This window comes from Salvia hispanica, chromosome 1 (assembly GCF_029641045.1).
Source record: "Salvia hispanica isolate PSC_SH4W2 chromosome 1, Shi_PSC_v1, whole genome shotgun sequence".
Lineage (NCBI taxonomy): Eukaryota > Viridiplantae > Streptophyta > Magnoliopsida > Lamiales > Lamiaceae > Salvia > Salvia hispanica.
In genome coordinates, this window is record NC_142692.1 from 9,227,700 (window position 1) to 9,245,658 (window position 17,959).

At 38.8% G+C, this 17,959-nt stretch overlaps 3 protein-coding genes and 1 pseudogene across 4 annotated transcripts; 3 read left to right on the forward strand and 1 right to left on the reverse strand.

The window, feature by feature from the left end:
• Window positions 1-2,626: 2,626 nt before the first annotated feature.
• Window positions 2,627-3,952, reverse strand: LOC125224563 (uncharacterized). Its single transcript, XM_048127982.2, has one exon. The coding sequence runs from the start codon at window positions 3,812-3,814 to the stop codon at window positions 2,852-2,854; it is 963 nt and encodes a 320-aa protein (XP_047983939.1). The 5' UTR covers window positions 3,815-3,952; the 3' UTR covers window positions 2,627-2,851.
• A 1,794-nt stretch (window positions 3,953-5,746) lies between these two features.
• On the forward strand, window positions 5,747-6,982 carry LOC125221317 (uncharacterized; annotated as a pseudogene).
• Window positions 6,983-10,247: 3,265 nt separating this feature from the next.
• On the forward strand, window positions 10,248-16,481 carry LOC125224442 (uncharacterized). 2 transcript variants are annotated; one of them, XM_048127842.2, is made up of 23 exons: window positions 10,248-10,591; window positions 11,620-11,699; window positions 11,900-11,986; window positions 12,064-12,114; window positions 12,205-12,322; window positions 12,420-12,476; window positions 12,645-12,709; window positions 12,818-12,901; window positions 13,122-13,172; window positions 13,258-13,320; window positions 13,403-13,449; window positions 13,664-13,733; window positions 13,813-13,875; window positions 14,115-14,204; window positions 14,308-14,346; window positions 14,501-14,650; window positions 14,733-14,810; window positions 14,898-14,983; window positions 15,311-15,359; window positions 15,445-15,525; window positions 15,682-15,775; window positions 15,895-16,006; window positions 16,170-16,481. In XM_048127842.2, exons 1-22 carry the CDS (start codon window positions 10,474-10,476, stop codon window positions 15,960-15,962), a joined length of 1,689 nt encoding a protein of 562 aa, XP_047983799.1. In that variant the 5' UTR covers window positions 10,248-10,473; the 3' UTR covers window positions 15,963-16,006; window positions 16,170-16,481. The 2 variants fall into 2 exon arrangements, with proteins under 2 accessions (XP_047983799.1, XP_088919323.1); XM_089063197.1 differs by having other exon boundaries at window positions 16,181-16,481.
• A 560-nt stretch (window positions 16,482-17,041) lies between these two features.
• On the forward strand, window positions 17,042-17,723 carry LOC125221316 (uncharacterized). The gene has a single exon (XM_048123437.2). The coding sequence runs from the start codon at window positions 17,149-17,151 to the stop codon at window positions 17,596-17,598; it is 450 nt and encodes a 149-aa protein (XP_047979394.1). The 5' UTR covers window positions 17,042-17,148; the 3' UTR covers window positions 17,599-17,723.
• Window positions 17,724-17,959: the final 236 nt, after the last annotated feature.

Sequence of the window (17,959 nt, forward strand, 5' to 3'; positions counted from 1 at the left end):
ATGTAGCATAAAGATTTGATTTTTGGTTTTGAAAGATGTTGACAAAATAAAACTACAAGTTGACTAAAGAAAGACTATTCAAATGAGAAAATATGCCACTCCAAGTTACTCACTAGGCTTGTATTGTTCTACACCTTTATCAACGAGACATATGAAGGGATTAAACCATCAACCTAATCACATACACTGAACATGTACACGATGAGTAGTTCATAATTAGCTGAACACATAACCTATGAACCAATCTTCGATGTCTATAAACTCCTGCGGAAGCGCTAGAGAAATAAACATCTACTATAATCACCTACTTAATCCACTATCAAATTATCCTCTGAACAATTCTAATTCGATAGCATACCAACAATAAATCATTCCTAAACTACGTTAAAGAGACAATAGCAAAGGAAAGAACAACACTACATTATTAGCCAAAAACATAGTGTATAAACATTAAGCACATTGTTGGTAACAAAACACATGAGTTCAAAGGTGTAGAAACATCCATACAAAACCTAGATTACAACTTGGAGCAACATAGAGAGTTTAGCCTAAACACATGGTGGAATTTGCAACAAAAACCATAGGAAACATGCTCTCGTTGAGTGGAATTGAGATTTGGAAACGGATTGTAGGAATGTTGGCCAGAATTTCTTCATTTTCTTCTTCCTCCTCTCTTTCTCTCTTTTCCTCTCCCTTTTCTCGTGTCTGAATATGTCTGAATATCTTCCAAAACCGCCCTGGAAACCAATTTGAAACCTAAAATTCGGCAGTTTTTGAGAAAAACGCCCAACCGGGCAAAATGGTGTCAACCCGGGCATTTTTTATGCTAACCCGGGCGTTTCCACTGTCCCCGGGCGTTTTTAATGCTGAAAACGCCCGACCCGGGCGTTTTTGCCGGTTTTGACTGCTTCGCGCAACATTCGTCAAATGGCCATAACTTCTTCATCCGAGCTCCGATTGAGGCGTGCAATATACTCACGCGAAGCTATTTCAAAGGCGAAGATAATGGTGGTAAGATAAAAGAATTTGGACACCATCTTGATAGGCAACGAACAGTTTCAATCAGACCCTACTCCACATGTACATCTATCAACTAATATATAATAATCAAACCTTAATGATCAATTGATAGATGATTTAAATATACAAAATAGGAGAAAACTTGGAGTATAATTAGTATCATTTGATTCACATCAACATGCATACTTCGGTGTAGCGAGGTCGAATAACGACATCAACGTCCTCAACTCGTCCAACCTCTTCGTCGATCAATGCAGGGGGGGGCGGCCCGGCCATCGAGTTCACTGCCAACGGACGCCAATATCATATGAGGTACTACTTAGCCGATGGCATATACCAAAAGTGGCATGTTTTTATGAAGACGATCAACTGCCCAATGGATGCGAGGAGAGTGTTATTTGCGGCAAAGCAGGAGGCTGCGCGGAAGGATGTGGAGTGAGCTTTTGGTGTGCTCCAATCGCGGTGGGCAATAGTGAAAGGTTCGGCGCGTTTGTGGTTCAAGGAAGTCATTGTTGATGTCATGTATGCGTGCATCATCTTGCATAACATGATAGTTGAACAAGAAGTTGGACGTGTCACCGATTGGGCCGATGATGAAGGTGGATCTAGCTCCAGCACGGCGACCCCGCCTCACGTTCGAGGATTACCGATGGACTTCAGTGAGATTCTAGCTAGACAGACCTCAATGCGCAGCCAACAAGACTATGCTCAGCTCATGAACTACATGATTGAAAAAGTTTGGAAGCGTATCGGCCATTGAGAATTTGTAAAAAAAATTTATTTCGTACTGTAATTTGAACTTTCAATGAAATGAAGTTGTTTTTTTCAATTTTTGTAGTGTTTAAATATTCAAATAATAAAAAATGTTTAGAGCGAACTATAAGGGGTGCTATAGTCCGCCCATTGTAGGTGGGAAGGATAGGATGATAGAATGATGGTGTGGCGGAGCATAGGGAGGACTGGATGCCCTGTGTCATGGACTCATGGGGCAACTTATAAATTTGCTCTATTATTTTATCTTTGTATATAGGACAAGATATTTTATGAAATTCATTATAGAAATGTTGCATATCACCCCAACTAAGATGCTAGTACAATAGCAGACATGAAGAGTTGTAAATTATGATAGATATTAACAAAAAATAAATGGTTAAACACTTCAATCTAGCTTTGCAACGTTGATACAATCTTAAATTTTATCTCAAATCACGACTTCAAAAATGTTGGTTATAATATTGCAACTGAGGGGACCAATGCACATTGAATTCAATGAATTTGGGAGTTCCATAAATCCACGAAGCACGTAGTTTAATGCTAGAGACAGTTTGACATGGCTTCACATGTGGTGATACTCTATATTATTCGAGATATAAATAGAATTTAGATCGCGAATTTAATTTACGGGTGAAATACTTTTCTAAGTTGAAAACAAAATGAAATAGACTTACTTATATTGAAAGAATTAGCTTCCACGAATAACAAATATACTGAGATCAGATGGGTACTATTCAAACATGCACATGTATCATCTATGCCCAACATACGTTTGTTTCAAATGAAATGTGACAAATACCCCCTTCAGCGATTTTATTATTCAATAGTACTATTTGATTCAGCAAATTTGGATTAAATAAATGAAGCTACATACATCCATGGGAAATGAATTGGAACAAAAATCACAATAAGTGACTATCAGCATCTCCCGCACATAGCAGCAATGTTTTCTTTTCCATAGAATAGGAAATTTAAACATCCCACACATACTCTTCATTAAATCTCCACAATTCAAAGATTTGATAATAATTATTGTTTGAAAGTGGATCGATCGATCTCAACCGGATGAAAAAGGATTAAGTTTTCTGGTAAATTCAGTGAAGGCGCCATAGCTCTTGGAGCTGAACCCCAGGCACCCAAACAGGCCTTGCCGGTACGGCAGAAACGTCTTCTTCTTCATCTCCTCCGCCTGCGCTCTATTCGCCGTGTAATGCAGCTCGTGCGCCGACGGCCTCCGCCACACGCCATTCGCAGGTTTTCCCACCGCCGGAGCCTTCGCTTCTCTCTTCGTCTCAACTCTGCCTTTCTTCTCGGCGGTCGCCTTCTTCCTCTCCTCCTTCGCCGGAGAGAACGAGATAGACGACCAGAACTTCTCCTTGTTGTTCGCTCTCCCCTCGCTCATGCTCCGGTGCAGAAGATCCTTGAGAAATATCCACTTCTTCGAGTTTCTCCCCGACGACGACGACGACCGCGACGATGACGCCGAGCAGGACGGCGTCGTCTCGGCCGACTCATTGATCTCCTTCGCCTCGCTCTCCCGGACTCCGGCGGTGTCGCCGCAGCTGAAGCCGTGCCACTCGGTACGCAGCGGCGACATGGATCTAGCTTTGCGGTGCGAGTATTTCGCAGCTTCGCGCACCTTCAGATCTCCGCCGCACAGATCCAAAACCGGCCTCGGAAAATGCGACGACTGCCTCATCGGCCGGATCTGACCGTTGAAGAACAGCTCGTCCGCCGACGTCATCGAGCCGCTGCCCAAGCCGGTAGGAGAAAACCTAGATGAAAACTCGAACTCGAATGAAGCGGAATCAGAGGTGAGAAACACGGGCGCATCGTAGTCCGGCTGCAATGATTTGATTTTGAAATGCATAGGGCTGGCAGGAGCGCTGTGGAAGTAGCCGGAGGGCGGAGCATGGGCGGGGCTGGAGGGAGCGCTGACGAAAGGAGTGGAGCAGGAGGAGTCAATGTCGTGGCTGAGGCGCGGCGGGTCAGCGGCGGAGGGGAGAGGAGAGAGAAGCATTATTGGAAAGAGAAAGGAAGGAGGGGGAGCATGGGGAAATGGGGATTCTGAGGGAAAGACTGACTAATCTTGTTGGACACGCAATTATTGTACGCAGTTGCAGAGAGGGAGCAGGACGAGGGCAATTTTTCTGTCTGGGGCCTTGCGACTTTGGGTTGCGTCTGCCTCAACATTTTTTTGGTTTATAGGAAATAGGAATACTAGAGTTTAGTTTCCAGTTTCTACAGTTAATTTTATATTTGCAGAGACGTACCATAATTTTAGCAAATTTTATTATATTTTTGAATAATTCATTTTATTTCTTATATTGGTAAGAGGATAATAAGAGTATTCGCAGCGGTGCTCTCGGTGGCGGGTCAATATGCTATTGCGAGTGGCTTGTTCTAGAGGGCTGTTAGCAGATTAGCAAACTTTATTATTTTTTCGGATAATTTATTTTATTTCTTATATTGATAAAAGGATAATACTGTATTCGCAACGATGCTCTTCGTGGCGAGACGAGATGCTATTACTATTGGCTCGTTCAAGAGGGTTGCTCTCCGCAAAGGACTCATCTCTTATTAGCGAGACATCGCGCCCTGCCACATGGCGCATGCCTAGTTGTGTGGTGATGCACACTCTCCTCAGCGAGGGGCATCGATTTTCTGAACATTTTTTTTAAAAAAAAAAATTAAAAACTACAGTATATACCAAAAAAATAAACTCACTTTCTCAAATATTACCATTTTTTCAAAATTTTTTATTTTGCTCATTTTTTAACCTCTAATTCATCCATAAATCATTTGTAAACACTCATGCATCACTCATTTCTTTCACGTAAAAACACTATCTCTCGCTCATTTTTCTCTAAAATTTTTTTATTTGCATTCTTAATTGAAGTATTGTTTAGAGGCAAGAGACGAGACGGACGAAACCAAACGACCTTCCAAACTTACACAACTGTTTTAATGGGAATGCTATTCGCTGCTGTAAGGGCAGACATTTCTTGTATGACGCGGTCAAAACGAGCGACACATCACTAAACAATTACCCACCACCTCATGTCTTGTCGAACATGATGCCACCGTCGGAAGAATAATTTTTTCATTTTTAAGATTTTATCATGTATTCCCTCCGTCTCTCAATAATTGTTCACTTTAGTTCCGGCACAGGTTTTAAGAAATGTAAAAAAAAAGTGGATTAAAAAAGTTAATGAGAATTAAGTCTCACTTTTATATTTTAGTTTTATAATAAAATGTGAGCGAAATGATTTGATAGAATGAGATGCTTACCATTTATTTATAGTAAAAAGTGAAAGTGGACAATTGATGATTGACGAATTGAGTAATTTTTAAATTATTGGATTTAAATTATGCAATTTAAAATTTTAGGATTTAAATGATGTAAGTTTTTACTTTTAGGGATTTGTAATATCATTTTGAAGTTTTTAATGAAATGTTTTTATTAATTGCATTTTTAAATTGAAGAATAGAATAGTGGAACTTATGAATTGTGAAGAGGTGAGAAAAATTGTTGTAGGTGTTATTTCTTAGTTAAAAAATGAAATATAAATGGTTAGAGCATCCGCAATGGGGGGGATGATGGGTAACCCATCGTCCGCGCCCGATACATCGTCCGCGGACGATGCGCGGAGGATAGCCATCGTACGTCGCATCGTCCGCCACTGTGGACGACGCGGACGATGGGCACACGTTTCGTTTTTTTTTTTGAATTTTTTCAAAAAAATTTTCTTATTTAAACACTAGTATTCTCTACCATTTCACACACTCCAATTTCACATCTCTTCAATTTCTCTTCAATTATTCTCTCTCATCGTCTCAAAAATGAATCCCGACGACTACGATTTTCAGGGAATCGGATGGCTGCAGGCGGGCCTTGACTCGAGCCTTGTTCAATGCCGTTAACGAAGCCAAGGCGGAATGCTTGGCACAAATGCAGCGGGAGCAGGCGGCGACAACGGCAGCGACGACGGAGGCGGAGGCGGAGGCGTGGGTCCCTCGCCCAATACGAAGTCGGACGTATGTCCCCCGCGAGCACGACGTAGCGCACGAACGTCTGGTCGCAGATTATTTTGCCGATAATCCAAGGTGAGGCCCAAATGCTTTTCACCGACGTTTTAGAATGAGCCGAGATCTTTTTCTCCGCATTGTGCACACGTTGGAGGAACGTGATGAGTACTTCCAGTACCGGGAAGACGGGATCGGCAGACCCGGACTTACGCCGTTGCAGAAGTGCACGGTTGCGATCCGCTAGTTGGCCTACGACACAGTAGCGGATATGTTCGACGAGTACCTTCACGTCGGGGAGACAACTGGCCGCGAATGTCTTAAGAATTTTTGTAAGTTAGTTGTGGAGGCTTTTGGCGACACATATTTGCGACGTCCGACTGCTGATGTTTGCCAGAGCCTGATGCGGATGCACGAAACGGTGCACGGCTTCCCTGGGATGCTAGGGAGCATCAACTGTATGCACTGGCAGTGGAAGAACTGTCCGACGGCTTGGAGAGGCCAATTTACTAGCGGCTACAAGGGCAGCCACCCGACGATGATCCTAGAAGCCGTCGCTGACCACCGCCTCTGGATCTGACATGCCTACTTTGGTGTAGCCGTGTCAAACAACGACATCAAAGTCCTCAACCCGTCCACCCTATTCGCTGATCAGTGCAGGGGTCGCGGTCCGACCATTCAGTTCACTGCCAACGGCCGCACACATCATACGGGGTACTACTTGGCCGATGTCATATACCCTAGGTGGCCTGTTGTTTTGAAGACCAGCTGCCCAATTGGTGAGAGGAGAGTCTTGTTTGCGGCAAAGCAGGAGTCCGCGCGGAAGGATATGGAGCGGGCTTTTGGGGTGCTCCTATCGCGGTGGGCAATCGTGAAAGGTCCGGCGCGTTTCTGGTATAAGGAGGTCATCACCGACGTCATGTATGCGTGCATCATCATGCATAATATGATAGTCGAACAAGAACGTGGCTATGTCACCAATTGGGTGGATGATGAAGCCGGATCTAGCTCTAGCACGACGACCTCGCCGGTCACTCGAGGATTACCGACTGGCTTCGGTGCGGTTCTAGAGCGACAAGCTTCAATGCGCAACCAACAAGACCATACTCAACTCATGACCGACATGATTGAAGAAGTTTGGAACCGCAACCGCCGCCGTTGAGAAATTGTAGTTTTTTTTTTCGTATTGTAATGTTTGAATTTTAATGAAATGAAGTTAGTTTTCCAAATTTTAAAATATTTAAATATTCAAATAATAGAAAAATGCTTAGGGCGTGCTTAGGATGGGCTATAGTCCGTCCCACTGTAAGTTGAATATGAGGATGGAAAAATGCTGACGTGGCGGTACATAGGACGTCGCTTAGGGCATCCCATTGTGGATGCCCTTAAAAGTGTTAGAAAGCTCATAAGTCATAAATAATTAAGAGTTGATCACTATACACATATATCACTGTTGTGGATGAACTACTTACTCCTATTCAAATTTGTTTCATATATGCAACAAGTCCACTATAGTTTCACTCTACTTGTTTTTCTCATGCTTTGTGCGACTACTGAAATGACAAGATAAGCTTTGCCCTATTTATCATGTCTGCGCAATTTTGGAAAGAAAATGACTTTTTATCTGTAAGTGTGATTTTCTTTTTTTTTTCAATGGAATTTTATGCGGTAGACTGATTAAATGAGATAGCAAGTGACAGGAATGACATGAATTGTGTCCACTATTACCAAAATACTGTAGTACTACTTGGATTCGTTCTCGTCAATTTTTTCAAAGATCAAAATTGTATGATCAATTGTTTGTGTTAGATTGATGCATACGTTCAAGAGTTTTAATATAAAATTGATAAAGTAAAAAAGTAGAGAGAAAAATTAATTAAAGTATTTTTTGACTTAAGTCAGTTCGTAAAATTGATAAAGTAAAAAAGTAGAGAAAAAAATTAATTAAAATATTTCTTGACTTAAGTCGGATCTAAAATTGATAAAGTAAAAACTGATAAAATTGGTATAAGATTAATATAAAATTGATAAAGTAAAAATATATAGAGCAAAATTAATTAAAGTATTTCTTGACTTAAGTCGGTTCCTAAAATTGTGATTGTGAATTTATGACTTGATAAACTGTAATCCTTTTGATTAATAAACTTAAATTCCATACCCCCATCAATAATTGTGAATTTGTGATTATGAATTTAAGACTTGATAGACATATAATCGTTTTGATTAATAAACTTAAATTCCATACCCGCATAATCCCATTGATTAGTGGTTACAAATTTCAAGAGTGGATTGCTTCACGGTCACACCCATGTTTCCCCCACTCCATTGTTGGCACTTGGCATACACTCCATTCTTCCCTCTTTAGTTGATTTGTAGAGTTTTTATTTTTATATTGTTACATTATAATTGAGACATTTCATAAAAGTAACTTAGGCTAATGTAGAACTCCTATTCTTTAGTTTAATTTATGAAGCTACAGTTCGGGTTTTGTAATTTTACTAATGGGCTATGAAAAAAATACTTACTTAAATGTTTTAAATAAGTCTAATAAAGCTGTAAGGTCGAATAAAACCATTTTTAGATCAGCCCAATAATATTTACACTATTTTTTTAATTGGAGTAATAATTATAATAAAATATTGTGGCCCAATTGAGATACACTATATTACTGTGTGAACACTGAACAGCAGAAATTAATTATAGTTCTTGTTGGCAATTAATTCAATACGTTCAGCCAATTTTGTTTTCATGTTTTCTCTTCTAAATAATTCATGCCATTTTTACTTTGAATGCATTGCAAAAAATAACCCAGTCATTTTCTTTTATCCTGCAAATTCCGCAGCAGAAAATAAAATCATGTGAAAGAGATGAAGATGACATTGTTCTTGACAAAGAATGTCATGATTGGAGACGTTTAGTTAATTAAGCAGTGCTTTATCCTAATTTTTGCTAATATATTTACCGACAATTTGTTGATTTGATATCTAATTTATTGCTTGAACAACTGGAATGTTTACTAGTAAGATTCTTGTTTATGGATTTGCTGTTTTTATAAACTTTTTTATTATATACTATATGAAGAGTATATTATTCCTCCGTCCATGAAATATTGTTCACTTATAAATGTGGGATCTACATTCCACTAATTTTTTACACTCATTTCTCTTATGTGAAATGTTGTTCACTTATAAATGTGGGATCTACATTCCACTAATTTTGTTCACTCACTTCTCTTCACATTTCTTAAAACCCGCACTGAGTCAAATATGGACAACATTTCATGGACTAAGCGAGTAATACAATTGTAGTGAGAATTATTTTTGTTAGAATGTACTTCCATTTTGTTTTGTAGCTTCAGCTGATCATTGTTATTAGAGATGCCTAATGTTTATGGTTCGAGCGGCTAACCGTGAAATCGTAACCATGAGATTTAAATGAAACTATTGTGGGCCGGTTCAGGTTCCAAAATTTCAGAACCGAAATCGTGTAACCGCCGGAAAATCAAGAAACTGAACCATAACCACAAAAAATCATCAGAAAACCATAGATTCAGAACCGAAATCGGAACCGGCGGTTTTCAAAAACCGTAACCGTAACCGTAACCATGAAATACACTCAAGATTCGACTCCATTTAAAAATTTTCGGAACGGTGGGCATGCCTAATTGTTATAGTGCATTTTTCTGTCGTTTAAACTTAATTTTTTCCTCAATGATCAGTAAACATGAATATGATATGTAGAAGATTAGGGGAGAGGAAAAGAGAAGGCCATGGCCACTTTCAAGTCCATTGAGGCATATGCTTAAGCTAATACCGACTGCCAGCAATTGAAAAATCATTCTGATTAATCATCTATGTTTTCTCTCTATTTAGTTTTCTTTCTATTTTTGTTTTCAAGTTTTGCATTTGATATATTGTAAATTTGTTCTACGTTTTTGCGTGCATATTGTTGATTCGCTATGTGAATGTAACAAGTGTGACATGCATACGATTTTAAGATACGTGGACTGAAGAAGTGAATTTAAATGAAGACATGGTTGCAATTCATTGACCTCTAATTCGTTCTCTAACCTATCATCATTATTACCACCACATTATATCATCATGTTTCTTTATAACCTATGCATTTAAAATTTCGGTAGAATCCACGACATTTAATTTGATTATACTTTTATAAAAAATAAATTCAAAATATAACAAATTTTAAAAATTTTGAGTTATATAGAAGAGATAAAGTAATTTTCATAATAATTAAGTGATAATCAATGAAGTATAGGTGTATAGCTAATAGTATTTTTATTAAAATCTTTATATTTTCAATTTAAATCATTTGATTTTAAAACATCGGCAGATGTGGAAATATTAGCATACAGGGCCCACTGGCAATGGGCCATCATGGTTTCAGTCCAAAAGATCTTCATTTCCACATTTTGCCAATTCTCAGTTTCAAAGGTTTTAGAAATTAGGGCTTTAGCTGTTTTATTAAACCCTCAGCGAGTGGAAACTGAAAGCCGTTGCGGAAACAGGGGAGAGCGTTGTTTATTGTACGAGTCCCCTTCCCGCTCTTATCTCGACACGCCGAATAATCGATTGAATATTCGATTCCTTCCTCGTAGACCACATTTTTACAATTGATAGGAATTAACGGTTTGAAATGAAGTATGTTTTGGTCACCGGAGGCGTGGTGAGCGGCCTCGGAAAAGGCGTCACCGCCAGCAGCATCGGCGTTGTGCTCAAGGCTTGCGGCTTGCGCGTCACCTCCATTAAAATTGGTGTGTTTGTTACAGCTGTTTTGATATGTTAATTGTTGTTTGTTTTTTTAAAATTTCCTGTTTTAATGGCATTAGTTTGGCCTTGGGACCTTGGATTTTGAAAATTGGATTTCGAGTATATTCATGAAGTAATGCCTCCTGAACGTAGTTGCACGAGGCATTTATTTGTTCATGATTTCAATTTTTCTTGAATAGTATTTCCAGAGTATGGACGTGATGATTGATGTGGCCAATTCAGATTTGGATGAGAATGAACATACGTTTTCTCGATACTTTATTGCATGCTAAGTGCAATGAAATTTCGGTTGTAATGTTGTTTTAGAAAAAAAAAATGCTTGAAAACCACTGCATAATGTATAGGGAAAATTGTCGGAAAAAGCACGTTTTTTTTTGGTCGAATTCTGGATCCGTCTGGCAACTTTCGAAATTGGTTGTAAAAACCATGAAATTTAACATTTGTCTCAATTTTTCCAGTAGCAAAATATTTCGGCTGCGTATTTGTAATATACTTATCATTGATGTGGCGAGCGTATTTTTCAGATTGACGAAATGACTAAGTGATGTTCAAAATTGCGTGCGTTGAGAAAAATAATAAAATTCACCTTCGGGTGTTGTCTAAGTAGAATTTTTTGGGTGTCACATTCTGTACATTTTCATTCAAATTCGACCTCGTGGGAAAATTTAGAAAAATGTTAAAATAAATTATTTTTTCGGTCATGACCAATACTAGTTTCATTAGTGGTATCCCTGCACCGTCTGTACAACTTTCTTTCTTCAGTTTGGAGTTCCATTTCGAGATTAATGTGTTTTCCTGTTATTTCTTGATTTGCATACTTTCTATTGATAGGTATTTCTATTGTTTGAGAAGGTTGATTCTGGCATCATAATTTTTTTTTGTCTAATTCTGTTACGTAGCCTTGTTTGTATATTAATCTTTTGGCATTTCAATTTATGTGTTCATTCAGTAATATGGACTTTTTGCACACTTTATTAATTGGTGCATGCTTATTCTCTTGATATGCTTGCAGATCCCTATTTGAATACAGATGCTGGTACGATGTCCCCGTTTGAGCATGGGGAGGTTTTTGTTCTCGATGACGGAGGAGAGGTATTCCCAACCTTGCAAACCAAAAGTATCAGCTTTACGCTTGCATTAAACTTGTTAGACACTATCCGTCCAACAAGAATTATACATTTATTTTAGACTTGTATAAAGTATTCATGTATAGTCTTTATGTGGCTTCATCCTGCTTAATTGAGATGCAGAGCTACAATCTGAGTTTCCTTTTTCGGCAACTTCTTTGGTAGGTGGATCTTGATTTAGGTAACTATGAAAGGTTTCTGGATGTAAGACTAACTAGAGACAACAATATTACCACCGGAAAGATATATCAGGTACTAGTAATGCTAGGTTCCTAGTGTACATGATTATATATTTTTTCATCGGGGCTAATTTTGAAATCCCTTTTCAGTCTGTCCTCGAACAGGAGCGAAGAGGGGATTATCTTGGGAAGACAGTACAGGTTGTAATTTTTTAGTGTTAATTTGTTTGGACAGATCTGGTGATGTTGACTCTTATTGTAGTGCTTTGTTATGTTCTGGGTTGAGTTCAGGTGGTACCCCACATTACTGAAGCCATTAAGAATTGGATCGAATCCGTATCACATATCCCTGTGGATGGGAAAGAAGGTCCTGCAGATGTTTGTGTTATAGAATTGGGTGGAACTGTAGGTACATATTTTTCTGGCCAAGATCCTAATTCTTTATTTTATTATAAGTTGATCTTCATATTTGTTTTCTCTCAGTAATCTCAATGTTCCTTTTCTAGGTGATATTGAGTCAATGCCGTTCATTGAAGCTCTGCGACAACTACTTTTCTCTGTGGGTAAGATTGCATGAATTATCTTCATGTGGAGGATAATATTTCATATATTATATTCCTTCTTTTTTGTTACTAATCATTCATTTCTTTCTATTGCTTAAGAGTTAGACACCTCTTTATGGGTCTCATAGTCTTAGTTTATTCACTACAATTTGGTTGCTTCTATTTTAGGACCAAATAATTTCTGTCTGATTCATGTCAGCCTTATCCCTGTTCTTGGAGTTGTTGGCGAACAAGTAACTTTTGTGCTTTTTATTACTTTTTTACTACTTCTATACCGCCTTGCTGTTTACATGATGTTTTAAAAGCTAAATTCCTGTCTTCCCACATTCCACTGTATGCAGAAAACTAAACCTACACAGCATAGTGTGCGCGAGTTGAGAGCATTAGGCTTGACCCCGCATTTTCTGGCTTGCCGCTCAGCAGAGGTATATTTTTCTGTGGGAAAGATTTTTTCCTTTTTAAGCTTAAAATCTTTAAAGAGAAGTTGGAGACTTGAAAGTATGCAAAAACTTGTAGAGACCACATCTCACTAGTCTAAATCCCTCAGACAGCACCCACACTGAAATCCATACCTGGTGGCATTTTAGTGTACTGTCTTATGGATACTTTTACTAGTCTCTCATTTTGGTTTTTCTCATGTTTCAGCCTCTCTTGGAGAATACAAGGCAAAAATTGTCACAATTTTGCCATGTCCCCGTAAGTTTCTATTGCAATTTCTTTTACTTTACTGTCCTATATGCAATATGTTGTCTACCAACTTTATGTGCGATGATATGTATAGGTTGGCAATATACTTAATATCCACGACGTGCCAAATATTTGGCACATCCCTCTGCTGCTTCGCGTGGGTATTTCTTATCCTAGTAAAAATGTGCACTCCCAATCTCTTTACCCTATTCAGGTCTTGATTTTTTAATCCTCTGCAGAGTCAAAATGCTCACAATGCCATTCTAACGCATCTGGACCTACAGAGGTGAGTTCTATTTTTTCTTTTAGCATCACATTCTGCAGTTTCCATGTCTCTTTGCAAGATATTTGTTGTTGAGACAGTTGTTTGATTGGTCTATGTTCTCTATATCTGAAACAGAACTTCATTTACAAATTTTGTATCTTGAAGTACTCGAAAGAAGGTTGCATAAGATATAACATGAATGAGTGCTGTTTCATGGTGTTGGTCTTTGTTTCAGTGTTGCCAACCCTCCTAATTTACAAGAGTGGACTGATAGAGCTGAAACCTTTGACAATCTCACAAACTCTGTTAGCACCGTACCCCTTTAGCGTATACTAGTTATGTTCTTTTCGAATATCAGAATTAAGAATCTCAGTGCTATTACAGGTAAGAATTGCAATGGTTGGGAAATATGTTGGAATGGCAGATTCTTATCTGTCAGTGGTCAAGGTAGGTTCCTCATTCTCCCCCTCTCTCAATAGAGGTGTTTTCACCTTTTAATCTATCATGAGCTATGCAATTTAAACTTGTTCAAGCATGCATCTCTTGGCATAATAGTAATATTTGTAGTCTCACCTTAATATAGTAGTCTGTTATCTGGAATTCCCGTTATTTACTAGCCTTGGGCTGTGAAAAAATGCATCTTGATTTCATATGTGTGGTATTTAATTCTCTTGCTTTTGTCGCAGGCCCTTTTGCATGCTTGCATTGCCTGTTCGTTGAAGCCAGCAATTGATTGGATTGCAGCTTCAGATCTTGAAGATGATAATGCATTATCTGTATGAATATTTGAAATTTCCGTTCAATGATAATCTACCTTGCCATAATTTGATTTGAGAACCATATCTCTTACAACCGACAAGTTATACTTTTTCAATGCAGACACCGGAAGCTCATGCGACGGCTTGGAGAACTCTTAGGGTATTGACTTTTCACTTATCTGTCCTTTATTTGCTCCATTGATTGTTACACCTGTTATAGCAAACACTGTTTATAAGGTCCAATATGGTTTACGTCTCTTGGTTTCATGATTTTTTGTGGAAATTTGTTAAATCAAGCTATCTATATTTCCTAGAATGCTGCGTGTGTCTTGGTTCCCGGTGGGTTTGGAGATCGGGGTGTCAAAGGTATGGTCCTGGCGGCAAAATATGCCAGAGAGAACAGAGTTCCATATCTTGGGATATGTTTGGGTATGCAGATATCCGTGATTGAGTTTGCAAGAAATGTAAGATATACCTTAATCATCTTTGCCTTTCTTATGACCAAATTGTGGAGATACGGACTTCATTCCATCACATGATATTCAGGTTTTGGGCATGGAAAGGGCAAACAGCTCTGAGTTTGATAAGGATACCCCAAATCCTGTTGTGATATTCATGCCAGAGGTAGTTGGCATTCTCATTTATGATTAATGGTTTATTCCACTTTGAACCATTCTCTTATTTGATAGATGACATGTTCCTTGTTGCTAGGGTTCAAAAACTCACATGGGAAGCACAATGAGACTTGGTAGTCGAAGAACACTATTTCAGTCCCCAGACTGCTTGGCCGCAAAGCTGTAACTGTCAAACCATTTTTATCTCCCTAAAATTGCAAATCTATTGGTCTTCTTTGATCCCTAATTGTTACACCAAGATTAGTAAAAAAAATCGTTATGCCAATTCATTATGCTATTGGTTCAAGTCGCTGGTAGTTTTTGTTTTTTTGCCAGAATGGTATTCTAAGTGCTAAATTGACATACATATATTCTGCCATTCAGTTTCAGTTTTTCTTCCCAAATTAAGGCCACACCAAGTACTCTACCTTGCAATGTTTCATTAGTAGAGCCTTTAGCAATGTTTCATTTCATGCTTGAGATATTCTAACTATTTATTTTCTTTTACAGATACCATAACTCAGAGCACGTTGATGAAAGACATAGGCATCGATACGAGGTTAACTTGTTAGAAATTACTGCAATTACTTAACTACTTATCTTAAACATTCAAACTCATCATTATTTATTGTGGCATTTTGCAGGTGAACCCAGAAATGGTCAATAACTTTGAAGAATCTGGCCTAAAATTTGTTGGGAAGGATGAAACGGGAAAACGGATGGAGGTCATCTCCCTGCTATATTCCTGTCTATTGATACTTTCTAGCATTTATAGTATTATTAATTGATTTGCTCTATTAATCGAATAAGTGTAATATTTTTTTTTATGTATTCTCCTTGTTTGGTCAAATATCTTCAATTCCATCCATCCTTTTATGTAGATTTTGGAGCTCACTGACCATCCGTTTTATGTCGGGGCTCAATTCCATCCAGAGTTCAAGTCACGCCCTGGGAGGCCCTCACCACTATTTTTAGGTAGTGGGACTGCAAATCTTATAATACTCTCTAAATACATAATATGAATATGGTTGTGGGTTTGTTTTACTAAGTTGAGGCATTGATTTTTTATTGTAATGTTCAATTACTACTCTTAGGTTTCATTTTGGCGGCAATTGGACAGTTAGAATCTTATCTTCAAAATCCACATAATGGAAGCTTGTAGGTGTCCTGCTGCTTCTTGCAGAGAAGCTAATACTAAATTTCAAGGTATTGAAATTGCTAATTCTTCATCCCATTCGCTATATTTTTTGGTTAAGTTGGGTTTGGATCATGAAAAGAAAGCTGGATTTATATAATGATTTGCGTATTGAAGCTATATTGAGAAGAATGTGTTGGTGTATTGTTTCTTAGTATATAATTTAGTTTGTAGTTTTGGTGCAGGGAAACAGTCAACTTGATGAGGTTGCTATCGAAAGGTCGACTGTGTCTACAGCTGGAATATGTTAGGCCGATGCAACCTGTGACGTTTGGTTGAAATAAGTTTATTTTGTTTTATACTAGTTTTTATACAAGTCATCTATGGCAATTGTAAGTATGTGTTCCTGGTATTAGATCCCCGGGCAATTTTGCAAGTCTGTTAGCCTTAGTTTGTACCCTGGGCATATGAGGTTGTACTCGGAGACGAACATTTATCATATTGCCGTTGGTTAATGCATTATCGCTACGATCAAGTTTAACCAAATTCCGCTTTTTTCCTTTTTTTTTTTTCTACTTTTCCTGGTCTGCTCTCTATAAAGTTTTAAATCTCCGCACTGCGTGCTCTATTTTGTCTCTTCGATCAAAAAAGTTGTCTAACGAAATTGTGCGTTAATCACTTGAAATATCGTATGCTACTAATTCATATTCAATTTTTGAACTTTTTTTGCACTATCTTTACAACATTGAAATTACAAAGCAGTCATTTAATAAAAAAAATGTTGGAATATAACACACATAATCATCCGCGATAGTAATAATTAACATGGGTGTTGGTTGCCCAGTTCTATACAAGACTACAAAATATGGTGTGCACAAATTAGGAGGCTATTAATAATAAGGTAAAAACTTTCCCATTTTATACATAACTTATGTGAGGGCGATACAATATCGGGTCACCATTATTCCCGCGAAAAGGACTTTCCTCCTCCCAAATTTAATTTCCCATTTTACCCCCAAGACTTTGGAGATGTACGTATTCTGAGGTCAAGATAGGAGGGTAATTACGTCAAATGAGATTATATATACTAGTCCATACGCATCCCCTAAACTCATCCCATAAGCCTGTTCTACATCTCTACCCTGCATTGCAGGGAGAGAGAGACTACTGGGCCATAGCCACACACATACACATTCTACTGTATATATATATAATGACGGGATCCAATCCGGCCTACGACATCCTGCCGCCGGTGAAAGCGGAAAAGCAGCGGAAGAAGAGAAAGAGCGGCGCGTTCGGCATATTCAAGGCGGCGCTCTACATGCTGCGCAAGCGCAACGACGAGAAGAAGGAGAAGAGCAGCGGCGGCGGCGGAGAGTGGAAGAAGATCGTCCATTCGATGCGGCCGCTGCACGTGCAGGAGATGCCGGCATCTCCGCGGGTGCACGCCTTCGGAGCGGAATCCCCGGCGGCGTCGTCGTCCGGCACGATGAGCCAGTACGCGTCGGCGAATAATCTCCGGGATCTGTGCAGGGAGGATGAGGTGTTCGATGCAATTGAAGGGGATGAGATGATCGACGCCAAGGCGGAGGAATTCATCGCTCGATTTTACAAATCGATTCACCACCAGAACTCAATCCATCGCCAAGATAGGGGAGTTTAAGCATCGAATCAACATTACTCATATTTCACATACACGTAGGTATGTATGTGCGTGGCTTGGTGGATCATTGTATTTAATTTCACATGACGTAACATTAATAAACTCGCTCACCCATTATATCCCCATACATAGATTCAAGTTTATAATCCTTAATATTTCACCATCAATAATAGGTTTAATTAGTTGTGGATTGTTTTTACATAGGGAAAACCATACGCGACCAAAGTAAGTTTGGTGGTGATTAGCCACATTCACAACAAAAAATATGTTTATAAGTCGCGGGCCTAGACACTTTGCACTCTTCTCGTTTACTCAATCAGTGGCAACAGGAAGGGTTTGAGCACTAAAGACGTCAAAAAAA

Excerpts from the sequence above, each read along its gene's own strand:
- LOC125224563 (XM_048127982.2), bottom strand. The coding sequence starts at position 3,814 with ATGCTTCTCTCTCCTCTCCCCTCCGCCGCTGACCCGCCGCGCCTCAGC.
- LOC125224442 (XM_048127842.2), top strand. The coding sequence starts at position 10,474 with ATGAAGTATGTTTTGGTCACCGGAGGCGTGGTGAGCGGCCTCGGAAAA. Across the intron at positions 11,700-11,899 it reads TTCTCGATGACGGAGGAGAG|GTGGATCTTGATTTAGGTAA; the intron begins GTATTCCCAACC and ends CTTCTTTGGTAG. Across the intron at positions 15,776-15,894 it reads GCCCTCACCACTATTTTTAG|GTTTCATTTTGGCGGCAATT; the intron begins GTAGTGGGACTG and ends TACTACTCTTAG.
- LOC125221316 (XM_048123437.2), top strand. The coding sequence starts at position 17,149 with ATGACGGGATCCAATCCGGCCTACGACATCCTGCCGCCGGTGAAAGCG.